Source organism: Zingiber officinale, chromosome 6A (genome assembly GCF_018446385.1).
Source record: "Zingiber officinale cultivar Zhangliang chromosome 6A, Zo_v1.1, whole genome shotgun sequence".
NCBI classification, from domain to species: domain Eukaryota; kingdom Viridiplantae; phylum Streptophyta; class Magnoliopsida; order Zingiberales; family Zingiberaceae; genus Zingiber; species Zingiber officinale.
In genome coordinates this window covers 50,340,099-50,355,055 of record NC_055997.1, presented here as the reverse complement: position 1 = coordinate 50,355,055, position 14,957 = coordinate 50,340,099, and the positions used below count along the sequence as shown (strand labels likewise).

General features: G+C 36.4%; 1 protein-coding gene across 1 annotated transcript in view; it reads left to right on the top strand.

The window, feature by feature from the left end:
* LOC121993929 (rRNA N6-adenosine-methyltransferase METTL5-like) overlaps window positions 1-11,854 on the top strand; it is a 54,024-nt gene extending 42,170 nt beyond the window's left edge. Inside the window, exons 3-9 of the mRNA XM_042548170.1 lie at window positions 8,052-8,149; window positions 8,344-8,413; window positions 8,789-8,837; window positions 9,580-9,668; window positions 9,748-9,795; window positions 11,402-11,461; window positions 11,723-11,854. Of these exons, the coding sequence (XP_042404104.1) occupies window positions 8,052-8,149; window positions 8,344-8,413; window positions 8,789-8,837; window positions 9,580-9,668; window positions 9,748-9,795; window positions 11,402-11,461; window positions 11,723-11,827 (519 nt within the window). The 3' untranslated portion in view covers window positions 11,828-11,854. The remainder of the gene's footprint in view (window positions 1-8,051; window positions 8,150-8,343; window positions 8,414-8,788; window positions 8,838-9,579; window positions 9,669-9,747; window positions 9,796-11,401; window positions 11,462-11,722) is intronic.
* Window positions 11,855-14,957: the final 3,103 nt, after the last annotated feature.

Below are 14,957 nucleotides of genomic sequence, written 5' to 3'. Positions count from 1 at the left end.
GTCGCGGAAACCCCGAATCACCCAAAGCCGTAGATCCGTGCAAGGAAAAATTTCCAAAACAAAAATACGAGTTTTATACTACGATCTACAGTGGATCTACAAAGGAAAAACCATTTTACCTTCGAAGCGTGCCCTCGCAAATCCCGCTCGTCCAACGGTACGCCGGATCTCAAGAGGGTCAACGTAGACACTCCTCTAATGATATCCACACGAACAAGGAGTGTCTCCCACACTCAAAGGATGGAGAAGAGAGCCCCAAGTGTGCTAGCACTTTCTAGAGCTCTCGAATGGGATTGGAAAGGAAGAAAAGAAGAAGGTATAAAAGAAATCTAATACACTCACTAGTAGTATCCTTCCTTTGTGACCTTCACTCTTCCTTTGCTCTTGGATTCACTCAACCATCTTCTCCTCACCATGAAAGTCACGGCAAAACAGCAAGAGAAAGGAGGAAGAGAGCTAGGAGGAAGAAGAGACAATTACCACACATCAATCCGCACTAAATGAAAAACAACTCATCCTTTAGTGTGGCCGGCCACACACATAACTCCCTCATTTAATGTGGCCGGCCACATTAAATGGGATGGGAGGTGTTGTAACCTCCATGAGGTGGCATGTGATGTGGTAAGGATGAGTCATCCTTATGATGTGGCAATACATCAAGTCAAATTTGATGTTTCAACTTCCATTTGGTCAAGTCAAAATTGACCAATTTCTTCCTTGTTGAGTTAAATCCAACCTTTGATTCAAGTCAATTTCAATTTAATGAATCTCAATTCATTAATATAAATTGACTCAATGAATCAAATCTAAATTAGACTCATTCAACAATTGAATCTAATTGAGTCTAACTCAATAAGTCTAATTTGAATCCAATTGGTTCATCATATGAACCCAATCCAATTGGTTCATCATATGAACCCAATCTCCAACCACTTGTTCTTTGTGTGTGACCCAATAGGTTCTTGTAACGTTGGCAATGTTTCTAAACTCCTTTAGAAACATAAGCAATGAGCGGCATCTAGCAATACATCATTGCTACCCAAGATACAAGAAATGTCGAGATCCAACATCACCTTGTGACTACTAATTGTGACTCCTCACAATATATGACAAGTGTCCTTCTATCCTAGACATCTAGATTGATCAATGTGAGGCATAGACCGTGTCATCCTCTGACCAATCTAAATCTTGAACTCCGAGTAGACTCACTCAATCAAATGAGCTCAATATCTCATATTGACTCATTTGGGTATGGCCATACACTTTGTGGTCTCACTCTATCAAGAATATCGATGTCTCTCCCGTCATATAGGAGGGATAGATCCCATCTACATCACTCACATCCCTCTGCATAATTTGTTATATACCCAGTAATCGCCTTTATAGTCCACCCAGTTACGGGTGACGTTTGACGAAACCAAAGTACATAACTCCTTATGTAGGGATCCATGGTGACTTCAGGTCTAAGGACTAATAGTCATACTAATAGCCACATGAGAAAGTATATGACACTCATATAACGATCCATGATACTTTCTCATGGCGGGTCATTCAGTATACATTCTCTAATGCATACCCATGTGTCAGCTTGATATCTCTATATCAATGACTTGTGAGATCAAGTCATCGAACTGACTACATGTTAGTCTTATTGTATTAACATTGTCCCCGAATGTTAATACCGACTAGGAATGATTTAGAGTAGTGTTCCTATATCATCTCACTATCGATTCAACCAATCGATTGATATAGGTAAAACTTACTCAAGGACGTTACTATACTTATTTTATCCGGCACTAATACAAATAAGCATAATAACCAAAAACCAAACGCCTTTAATATATATACAAGAATATGATATACATGAGATCATACAATCATCAAATGATTGGCTCTAGGGCTCTAACTAACAATCTCCCACTAGCACTAGTGCCAATCAAGATAGGCTCTAAGGCCCAATGACCTAGTGTGACCATCATGCTTCCTCCGTGCCAAAGTCTTGGTCAAGGATCTGCGATGTTCTGTAGGTACTGCAAATCTTCACATCTCCTCTATCGATAATCTATGGAAGCGCCGTAGTATGTGCTGGTGTGAGCGAGGTTCCTTCGCTGATATAGCTCCATTGTTGTCACAATAGAGCTCAACTGGTCACGATGCTAGGAACCACCCAAGTTCAAGATGAACTTGTGGATCCAGCCTCCTTTGCTGCCTCGATGCAAGAATATACTCGGCCTCTATTGTAGAATCAGCTACTGTCCGTCGAACTCTTCCAGCTCACAGACCACCATTTAAGCAAAACACGAACCCGACTATGATCTATAGTCATCCTGGTTTCTGGAAGCTAGCATCACAGTAACCCTTTACAGCTAGCTCATCATTGCCTCCATATATCAAAAATATTATTTAGTCCTTCTTAAGTACTTAAGAATATTCTTGACCGCTATCCAAAGACTTTCAGACTGGTATCTGCTCGTCATGCTCAAAGCATACGAGACATCAGGTCGAGTACATAGCATGGCGTACATGATCGATCCTATGGCTGAGGCATAAGGGATCTGATCCATGCGGTCTCTCTCCTCTCTAGAAGAGGGACCTTGAGTCTTCGAAAGACTCACGCCATGTGACATCGGCAGAAATCCCTTCTTGGAGTTCTGCATGGCAAACCGAAGGAGTACCTTGTCAATATATGTACTCTGACTTAAGCCAAGCAATCTCTTAGATCTATCTCTATAGATCTGTATCTCAAGAATATCGATGTCTCTCCCGTCATATAGGAGGGATAGATCCCATCTACATCACTCACATCCCTCTGCATAATTTGTTATATACCCAGTAATCGCCTTTATAGTCCACCCAGTTACGGGTGACGTTTGACGAAACCAAAGTACATAACTCCTTATGTAGGGATCCATGGTGACTTCAGGTCTAAGGACTAATAGTCATACTAGTAGCCACATGAGAAAGTATATGACACTCATATAACGATCCATGATACTTTCTCATGGCGGGTCATTCAGTATACATTCTCTAATGCATACCCATGTGTCAGCTTGATATCTCTATATCAATGACTTGTGAGATCAAGTCATCGAGCTGACCTACATGCTAGTCTTATTGTATTAACATTGTCCCTGAATGTTAATACTCGACTAGGAATGATTTAGAGTAGTGTTCCCTATATCATCTCACTATCGATTCAACCAATCGATTGATATAGGTAAGAACCTTCTACTCAAGGACGTTACTATACTTATTTTATCTGGCACTAATACAAATAAGCATAATAACCAAAAAACCAAACGTCTTAATATATATACAAGAATATGATATACATGAGTCCATACAATCATCAAATGATTGGCTCTAGGGCTCTAACTAACAATCTCCCACTAGCACTAGTGCCAATCAGTATAGGCTCTAAAGCTGTTGACCCTAGGTTGACCATTCGATCTTCTCATTGGCTTGAGAAGATCGTAGTAGGGCCATGACTAAATCACAAATATATTAATTAGTTAATTGCTTATGTATATGATGCATGTTTAATAAGTAATTAATTAATTAGTGCCTTACGATTAGATTAGATCTAAGTCTTGCACATAATGCACCCTTGCGATTAGATTAGATCTAAGTCGTGCACAAGATGCTTCGATCCGATCGAGGTGGAGAATACCTTAGCCATGAGTTCCGTGACTATCCGTGCAAGGAAAAATAAGTTAAACTTAGAATCAAACGTGTTAAGTTCCGCAGGCGATTCAAGTTTAACTTAAAAGAACACATGGTAGCTAGGAAAGGTTCAGACCATGTATAAAATTTTTGTACAGTGGAACCATTAGGTTTTCTGAGTAGCAACCAACATCAAGAAATAGAGTCAATGTACTCTAATTCGGTCTGGGAACTTGTAGATCCACCTGAAGACGTCAGGCCCATAGGATGTAAATGGATCTTTAAGAAAAGAGAGGTGTGAATGGAGAAGTAGAGACTTTCAAAGCTAGATTAGTGGCAAAGGGTTATACCCAAAAGGAAGGAGTTGATTATAAAGAAACTTTCTCTCCGGTTGCCATGATAAAGTCTATCCGCATTCTCTTGTCCATTTCCACTTGTCTTGACTATGAGATTTGACAAATGGATGTTAAGACAGCTTTTTTGAATGGTCATCTTGAAGAAAGCATCTATATGGTGCAACCAGAAGGGTTCATAGTTAAAGATCAGGAGCAGAAAGTTTGCAAGCTACAAAGGTCCATTTACGGACTTAAGCAAGCATCCAGATTATGGAATCTTAGGTTTGATGAGATTATTAAGACCTATGGCTTCCAACAAAATATTGATGAACCTTGTGTTTACAAGCTCATTAATGCTAAAAGTGTGGTTTTCTTAGTCCTTTACGTAGATGACATTTTACTCATTGGGAATGATATAAAAGTGTTATCTCATGTAAAGACATGGTTGACTGAGCAATTCCAAATGAAAGATTTGGGAGAAGCAAGTTATGTTCTTGGGATCCAGATTATTCGGGATAGGAAGAATAAACTCCTAGCATTATCTCAAGCAACTTATATTGATAAGGTGCTCACTCGTTTTTTCGATGCAAAATTCCAAGAAAGGTCTCTTACCAACTCGACATGGAATTACTCTTTCCAAGGCACAATGTCCCAAAACATTGCAAGAGGAAGAGCATATGAGACGTATCCCATATGCATCAGCAGTGGGAAGCCTTATGTATGTTATGTTGTGCACTAGGCCTGATATTTGCTATGCAGTGGGAATGATTAGTCGGTACCAGTCAAACCCAGGATTAGATCATTGGGTTGCAGTAAAGCATATTCTCAAGTACCTGCGAAGAATAAGAAACTATATGGTTGTCTATTCAGGAGGAGTCCTGAACCCCTTGGGATATACTGATTCTGATTTCCAGTCAGATAAGGACTCTCGAAAGTCGACGTTTGGATCAATATTTATTCTTGGTGGAGGAGCAGTTGTTTGGAGAAGCATTAAACAATCCAGCATAGCAGATTCTACCATGGAGGCGGAATATATAGTAGCTTGTGAAGCCGCTAAGGAATCAGTTTGGCTGAAAAAGTTCTACTCTAATATGGAAATAGTTCCAGATATGGATAAACCATTAACCCTGTATTGTGACAACAGTGGGGCTGTGGCAAATTCGAAAGAACCACGGAGTCATAAAAGAAGCAAGCACATAGAAAGAAAGTATCATCTCCTTAGGGAGATTGTACGTCGAAGAGATGTCGACGTTATGAAGATAGCGTCGAAAGAGAACCTTGCCGATTCGTTCACCAAGACATTACCTGAAAAAATGTTCATAGGTCACTTAGAGGAAATGGATCTTAGAGATATGTCTCATCTGCTTTAGGTCAAGTGGGAGTTTGTTGGGAATATGCCCATAAAACAGATATTTATTATTAATTGTTGAATTAAATAAAAGAAGCATTTATTTTATTGTTTGATTATTTTATGCTTACTTGTATAAAAATGAATATCTGTATAAAATCCATAATATATTGTTATAACTATGATTTTAGAATATAAGATTGTTATATACAAGAGGATTAAAATCATAGATAATATATTTAAAATGTCCATGATTGATTAAAGTATGAATCTTTAATTGGAAATCATGAATGCAGTTTGCTGACATTATGAATATGATAGTCTTATCCGGACAATCAGTGTAATGACACTAAGCAGAGGCATTTTATATAATATGATTATATAGGACAAGGACCAGATGTGATTTAAGTGTCGATATTTAAGTACCGTTACAAAGACTCAAATCTACATCGCTAAGATGATCATATGTAGATCAATCTAAATCCTGAGTAATTATAGATTCCTTGTTTGTATTAATAGGTCTCTTGATTTGTTTGTTAAAACCTATTTTAAATAATAGGCGTAACACTTACATTTTAGAGACTCAGTTATACATTCAGCTGGGAATATGATTTATAGATACGGAATCCGTAACTTCCGAAAGGATGCTAGAATGGTTCTCTTGAGTATTGATTCTAGCACTGAATAGTTTGAGCGCTCTAATTCATAATTAGATTATGAATTAACTATTTACTAGTGAATCAATGGTACTTAACGTTTTAGATACAAATAGAGAGGTAAAACGGTAATTTCGCCTAGCTCTATTTGTGAACCATGAACGGAGGGTTGATCGACATGTAATGATTATATCAATGGACTGTTCAAATCTTTTGAGTAAATATGTTCCATAATTCTCAAGAGTGCAATTCCGGATTTTAGTGGAATAATCTCAGAATTAATAAATTAGATAATTAATTAAAGAGCTTTAATTAATTGTATCTAAATTTATTGGAGCTTGAAATTATGGGTCCATGGTCCCCAAACCATCTTCGTATAATCATGATGGATACTCTTAAATAATTAATTTGATTAATTATTTATTCTCACAAAATTTATTAACTAATAAAATTATTTATTATTTTAACTAAAAGGAGATATTCTATTTGTAATTTGATTACGAATAAAATATAAAAGAGAGAAATCAGATATTTGGATATTCTATTTATAATTTGATTACAAATAAAATATATATAAGAGAGAAATCAAGTATTTAGATATTCTATTTGTAATTTGATTACGAATAAAATATAAAAGAGAGAAATTAAATATTTGGATATTCTATTTGTAATTTGATTACAAATAAAATATATATAAGAGAAAAAAAAATCAAGTATTTAGATATTCTATTTGTAATTTGATTACGAATAAAATATAAAAGAGAGAAATCAAATATTATATTTGGCAATATTATAAATTTCCTCTCCCACTTTATAATACACGTTTCCATTTTTTCTCTTCCACTTTAGTATACATGTTCCCCTCTTTTCTCTCCCACTTTATAATACACATTTCCCTTTTTCTCTCCCATTTTCATAATACACGTTCCCCTCTCTCCTTACTATATAATACATGTCTCTCTCTCTCTCCCGGGAACAAAAGAGGAGAATTTTTGGTGAAAAATTTGATAGTTGATTTTGTGAGAAAAGTTAAAAGAGCTAGCCCACACTTTTGTCCATCCGTTGATTCGAAGAATTGGCAAGGAAGATCGTGGCGTTGGAAGAACTCCGGCAACCTGCAAAGAACTCTGGCGACCTGCGAATCTTAGGCACGAGCTCAAGGAAGAGATTCTATTTTTGTAGAATTATAAAGAAAATATTATAATGTTTGCATGTTGAATTATAAGAGATTTTATAATTAAACAAGATTTTTTGTTCGATCTAAATAAAATTATTTTGTTGTGAAAAATTTTAAAAGTTATTTAATGTATTTTTCACACCTTCCGATGCGCATTGAACAATTAAATACCAACAATTTATCCATCCAGATCTGGTAGAATTATCCTTGCAACTCCTTGTTTTTTTGCTTCCAGTCTCCTCTGCATGGCCCTCCTGATATCTCTCTAGTCTTTTGCACCCATGTCCACCTTTGGTAGAAGATGAGGCTATTATAGAAAATTAGTTTTTCCTTCTTACTTCCCTTTTCTCCAACCCAAACACACCACATAAAGGTACCATTTTCGTTACTTAAAATTTTTTATCCCTACTTTCTTTCCTTATCCTCTGTTGAATTTTCTGCACTCAAGCAAACATACCCTTTAGATGTTTTGATGGATGAATATGGGCAATGAGGAGAGAGTTTGGTTGTTAGCTTCTATAATTCATTCGGATTGACTCATTGATTCAAAATAGAGGTTGGATAGCTTGCTTTCATAAGCTAAGTGTTTTATTTAATTTCTAAGTAATGTGTGTTAATTTGGGAGGTTCCTTTTGCATCTTAGGATGATAGTTTTAATATTTAAAGCACTTAATCCCTAAGAAGTTCAGTCTGTGCAAATTTTGTTGATATATCTTGTTTTTGGGTACTTTTTTCTTTTTATATTTTGTTGATGGTGAATTCCATTAAATCCCCTTACGATCTAGTACTTCAATTCTTTGCTAATCAAATTATCCAGAACTACTTCTAAGAACAATATTTCTATATTTTCTTTTTTTCATTATTTTTAACAGGTAGAAAATACATATGGAAATATAAGTGGCAAGATTGTAGCAGATTTTGGTTGTGGTTGTGGTACGTTAGGATTAGCAAGTGCACTTTTGGATGCGGAGTAAGCATCACTTCTCATATTTTTGTTAATCTCTCACACTGAATTCAACCTTTTAATTTGGTGCAAGCTTTTAATGACTTACATTGTTCAATATTTTTTTCATTATATATTGAAATATGTTGATAGAATATAGTTTGGTGGTTATGATTGATTTATCTATTTGATAATGCATATGATTTCTGTTACATGGACAGGCAGGTCATTGGCATTGACATCGATCCCCAATCTCTAGAGATTGCTTCAGAAAATGCTGTAGATCTGGAGGTAACATTATTTATATTCTAAAGTTGTAATTTGTCATCACTCCTCGCAATGACATTTTGGTACTTGGTTTCATGGTTTGTGCTGTCTGAATTCTAAACAAATAAAAGAATGCTGAATGCCTACTAATTTTAGAGTTGACTAGCCAAAGTGTATTTAAATGTGATATAAGTTCTAAATTTTCAATGTTGGAGATTGTAAGAAACTGATTTGGGATATTCTGTACTAATTGATTCAGAATACTTTCCATTCGTCAGATGAATTTTTGCCTTTCTAATTGTCACTATCAATTCCTTATTTACCCATTTTTGTTTTTCATGGTTTTATACATCACAAAAAGGCTAACTCGAACCTTTTGGTTAATATATGTTGATGCAGCTGGAAATGGATTTCATGCAGTGTGACATTAACAACTTAAGATGGAGAGGTAATCCCAACCCAAGATCTCATTTTTCTGTGCAAAGACGCAATGTTTTCATTATCAAGACACCAAATAGACTTTCTATTCTTTTGTTTCCGAGTATATATTTGTGGAACTTTACTATGTTGTAAATATTTGAAATTATGAGATGCATCTGAAATGATTTACTTAGGTGAGAGAATCAATTCATTAACTTGTCAGCTGACCAATTTTTATCCCAGAATGCATAAATCCATGTCCGTATTAGCCATTCATCTGCTTATATTTCTTCATTAGCTCACCACTAGCCCACTAGGTTTTGTGGATCTATTTTCAGAAAATGCTTTTGAAGCCTAGTGGAAGATTACACTATCACATAAGGCCTTTCCAACCTCAACATGCCTAAGATAGGTCCATTCTAATAACAATTGAAATGGCTCGCTTGGATGAGAGATTTGATCCATCAATTCGTTAGACTCAACCACGATCCGAAAGGAATGTTTTAAATAGCCGACAGCCGAAAAATGTGAGACTCTTTCCTCCATTTCCTTATTCAGAAACAGAGGCAACTGTTGAGGTTTGAAATTCACTGCCAAGCTACAATCCACTTCAGCACAAAGTTGGAATTAGTCAGTCTTCATTTTGAAGTTTGAATCATAGTTTCTGATCGCAAGAAAACAGTGTGAAGAAAAGTTTGTTTGTTGAAATTATTTCTTTCTTTTCTTATTGGAGAAATCGAGGCAATAGACATCTTAAATTACTGTTGCAGATCATTTGGTGCACACTGTTGTCATGAATCCTCCTTTTGGAACTCGGAGAAAAGGATCTGACGTTGAGTTTCTTGCAAAAGCTTTGAAGGTAAAGATTGTTCTTCTTGCATGCATGGTTTAGTTAGCAATGATTTGGTTCCTCAAGTTCCTTGGCTGATTCTCCACAGGTCGCTTCTTGTGCAGTCTACTCTTTGCATAAAACTACCACCAGAGATGTAAGTTGCTTTCTTTTGCATTCTTTTGGGCTTGCTAGAATTAAATGTGCTGCTTCTTATGTCAGTAGTACTTTCTCTTCTCCTAGTTGAGAGATTCCTTTAATGGATCTAAAATTGTTATACACATTATCATCTGATGCTTTATAACAAGAGCTTTTACTGTGACGGTGTGTTTGGATTTTGGAATTGAATGAATAAGGAATGGAATACCTACTCCTAGGGAATGAAATAGACAATGGATTTATTAAGAATGAGTTATCCTTGGTTTGGTTTATGAAATGTAATAGACTTAGAATAATGATTCGTGTTTGGCTCGTGGGAATGTTATAATAATTTTAACAATGATAAAATTTCTATATGAAATATTTTGTTCATTCGTTTAGGTCGCACAATCTAGTCCAATTGGTATATTTTGCCTGTAGGCGCAACCGGCTTGTTATCCTCCGATCTGAGCCCTCAAATTTCATTGAGACCCACTCAACCTGCCTAGCTCATTGATGCAGGCCCAACTGATGTTGAAGCTCAATATGAGCCATCAAACTTCAAACGAACTTAACTTTTAACTCGAAATTCAGAATCAGACTCTGTCCATCGTCACACATGCATAATTCGAAACCAACGTTTATTATGGGTGAAACCGTAATCGTCAAATTTTCAGCCCCAAATTCTACCTTTTAAACCCTTTTCAGGTCTTTTTGCTATTTTTGATAATTTTTATTTTTAGGTATTTAGGGTAATTTTCATATTTATAGTATTTTTTAGAGAGGATTTGATCTGCATTTTGATTTGAGTTAAGATCATTAAGCTAATTACTTTCCTTTTCGGATATAAATCTATTTCCTTTTTTTACAAGATTGTAATTAAGATATGTTAATTGTAATTTCTTTCCTTAATTGAGTCTTATGTGTGGTCTATATAAGAGTCATGTTTAGATGTTGAGGGATTAACCCTCGAATTTTAATAAAAAGTTTCCTCTTGGAGGCTCCTCTTCTTGTTCTCTCCTCAAGGTTTCCTCTTCTCGTCAACCTGCAGAATAATCGCTATCTTGCCCAACGTCACTCACCTGCCAAACCAGCTTAATTGGCCATCCTACTTACTCTCATCAGTTCAATAAGCTCATTTAACTGGTTTTCCCAACTTGATCCAACCGTGCGTTATACCTTATTTGTTCATAATATATGTTTTTAGAGAGTTAAATAAGTATATGTTCTTGAAAAATAAGGCAAAATATTCCTGCCATAGAGTGAACTCATTCACTTAGTCCAATAAGCAACAACTGCTCATTCGGCTTTCACTCCAATAAGTCCAATTGACTGTTTTGTGCTACTGAATCCAATCATGCACTCTTCTCTACTCATTCTTAAGATATATATGTAGAGAGAGAGAGTTAGAACATGTATTCTTGAAAAATAAGGCAAAATTATTTACAGAATAAAATTGAAAAAAAATCCCCAGGAATATGAGAAATCTCAATTCCATAAAATTTGGTATTCATCTTTACAAACAAATATAGGAATACTTCTGTCTAGAATAAAATAGTTATTCCCATACCTTATAGTTGTTTGGATATCCCCCTAATATGGTCTCATTTATTTGTGGTGAACAGTATATAAAGAAATTTGTCGTTCGAGATTTGAACGTCAGAACTGCAGAAGTTTTATGTGAGGTATTCTAATTTGTGAAAATTCTTTGTGATAATATAACCTTGGATATGTTCATTACCAAAGGTTTTCAGTTCTTGAATGGTTGGCCTGATTACTTGGATGGAAAATATGAGGAAGAAGAGGGAAAGTATCTAAAAGATGAACACAAATGATTGAATTAATAATATAGTTTTGTGATCTTTCCCTCCAATCCTCGCATCTTCGATCCAAGTAATGGAAATGGACCTTTTAGCGACAAGTAATTCTGTTTGTTGGTATTGTAGCTGCGGTATGATGTGCCACAACTTTACAAATTTCTCAAAAAGAAAGAGTTGGATATTGCAGTAGATCTCTGGCGCTTCGTCCCAAATGCCAACCAAGCACTGTAGTCAACACTCCTCAGGCCAATCTAGAGCGCATAAAAGTCAACTCACCTCTCAAGATTGACCTTGTTGTTGAAGTTAGAAGCCTCTTTGAAGAGAACAAAAGGCCATGATCTCTTCCCAAACCATGAATCATTCGAAGAGTTTATTTTATGCATGAGTACTCCTGTGACTTTTTTTTTTGAAGTGTTGCCTATTTGTTCATATCTGTTTGTAGTTAAGCATACCAAATCTGTATAAGATTTAAGATATTAGGAAGATTCTTCATAATGGAATGGATCAGATCAGTGGGAAAATGGAATCATTAATATTGATTATTTTAAAATATTCGAAGGTATTTTTTTAAATATAAAATGAGAGATTTCTCCAGCTTGGATCGAATAAAATGACGTGGTTGAATTTTACTAGTTGCTTTACCAAAGTTTATGTAGGATCGAAAAACATATCAGAATCGGCATGGGTGAATACTATTTGTGTTTTTTTTTTTACATTTTTTTAAGTAATAGAGAAAACACAAGAGAAATAAAGAAGAATAAAAGAAGATCAATAAAATCTAAATTAATATGTCATTTATATTTGGTTCGGAGTGTGACGATTTCTACTTTAAAACTCACACTTGTTGAGTATTTATTTGAGGCAATCTACTAAAATTTTTGAATGTTTACACAATTAGTTTGAAATGAAAGTAAAAGTAAACTAAAACTAATTATACCAACGGCTTTGAAATGGAAACTCATGCGTAGTCGTTGTCGGGGCAATGTTCAGGAGTCATGTAGAGCTTTATGGAGCAACGTGTAAGAACGGAGGATGTAGAGAGTTGTTGTCGCTTGTATTGAAGTTTTATACAAAGGGAGAATAGGACTTTTATGGAGCGTTGAAGGCACCTCCAGCCTTGTCTAAGACGCCTTCAAGTGTAAATTAGATCACTTAAGCTTCGGTCATGATAAGTTGTGTGGATTGCGACCTTTATGTACCCCAGGGCGCCTTCCAGGCGTTTCGAGGCGCCGCCGCTGCCGCCCTCCAAGACGCCTTCCATGCACTCCAGGGCGCCTCCCCACAACGAAAACTTTATCCCCAAAGTTCATCCGCTCAAGGGAGTTTCCGCCCTATCCAGTGTGCCTTCGCATAGCTCCAAGGCTCCTCCAATCATCTCCAAGGCGCCTCGAGCACTGTTCACCTAAGGCTAACTTATGCATTTTTACTCCTATAAAACATATTAGTCTAAATACAAAAAGATACCATACAAAACATAGTTAGCTGTCCGGTTCTGACTTTTAGATTTCCAGTGAAATCTTAGGACGAATCGACGCCTATTGTTCTCTCAATGGGGAGCGCATCCTCATATACTCCTCTTAGGAGAGTTACCTTTTGCCAAACACTTGTTTGGACTTTTGCTTAGCATCTGACCTTGACCTCCGAGACCTTGACCTCCGAGACTTCTGTTAGACGTTCGATCTTCTACCCGCCTAGATTTCTGCCTAGTGTTCGCGACCCCCACGACTTCTGCCTGATGTCTTGATTTGCAAAATGCTCAATCCCTTGATCAGGACTTCGTGCCCATCCCTTGACTAGGACTTCATGCCTAGTCCCTTGACCAGAACTTCGTTGCTTAGTCTCAACTAGAATTGCCTGTACACTCAGGTAAACTTGTTAAATCACAACACATCTTAACTTTAAACCCTTTGTCATTATCAAAACTAGGTTTGATTACCTTGTACTTCTTGTTGGGATATGCCCAATGCGGTATGTACTAAAAACATGTTTCGTAAACATGCACAGCAGAAGACTAAATGATAAATAAACTAATTTATTACATCACACATATCACACAAATACAAGATACAATCGCGCAAACAAGATCATAAAATAAAATGAAATTGAATAACAATTATTCTAGATATACCTTACGAATGACCTGTAACGAGAAGGGCATTAACCTTTTGTGACTTTATCGAACCTCGCTTCTATTCGTATCCACACCGAGCTCTTCAAGACAACTCCAAGAGAACAAGCTTCGCCTACAGAAGATACTAGCCACGAGCGAAGGAGAAGGATCAAGAAGAAAAAGAAACACAAAGAAGAACTTTTCCTTCTTTGATGGCTCACAACAACAAGAGAGTAGGACCTCTTGTTGTGGTCGACGACAAGAGAGAGGGAGAGGAGGAAAGGAGTACTGGGTTTAGGTTTTCTAAAAACCTAATCAAGTTAATAATTAATTGTGCATTAATTTTCTTTTAACGATATCAATGTATAGTAATCTTTAATGAGTTGGATTAAAAAGCTCAAATCTAATCCATTATGCCTTAACCAAAAATTAGCCCATTGACCCTTGGTTTGATTCACAACTAAATCAAGTTGGTTCATGGTTAAACTAAATTGGTTCATGACTAAACCAAATAGGGCTCAACTCTTTCATAAGAGATGTGGCTCATTCGTGCTTCCGTTTTGATAAATATTTTCATATATGTCTCATGTATGGTCTAACCACACATTTATCCCTTGATATGAGAATCCTATTCTCTAACTTATTTTCGTCTTTTAGAGACTCGTAGTGCGTGTGACCTAATAAGTTCTGATTTATCTTGGCCATCCAAAATTAACAACTTAATTATGTAACGATGATGAGTGACACCTAGTAGTTGATCTCAAAACTAATTCTGAACCCTTCAGCAGCTACAGTAAATCGTGTCTCATTCCTTTCACTCGTCTTAAACCCACTTGGTTCAGGACATGGTCTATGTGTCTACCTCCACTAGGCTGACTATGTTGGATCAAAACGTGCTAGGGAGGGGGGGGGGGGGGTGAATACCGCTCGTGGCTTTCATTTATCGAAATCAGAAATTCGACGAGAGTTAAGTAGCGGAATAAGAAAACAAAAAACACAAAAAATGACACAAATATTTTTATTTGGTTCGGAACCTTGGGCGACTCCTACTCCAAGGTCCACGATCGTTGAGCGTTTACTTTGGGCAACAACTATAATAACATAAATGTTTACAAGAGTATTACAATTTAACAGTATTGAAAAAGTTATACCGACAACAAGAATTGAAGATTCGCAGCTTCTGGTCATCGGGGACTTGTTGTAGCTCAGCCGGATCATCTCGTTAGCAGTGCACAGCTGAAAGATGGCTTG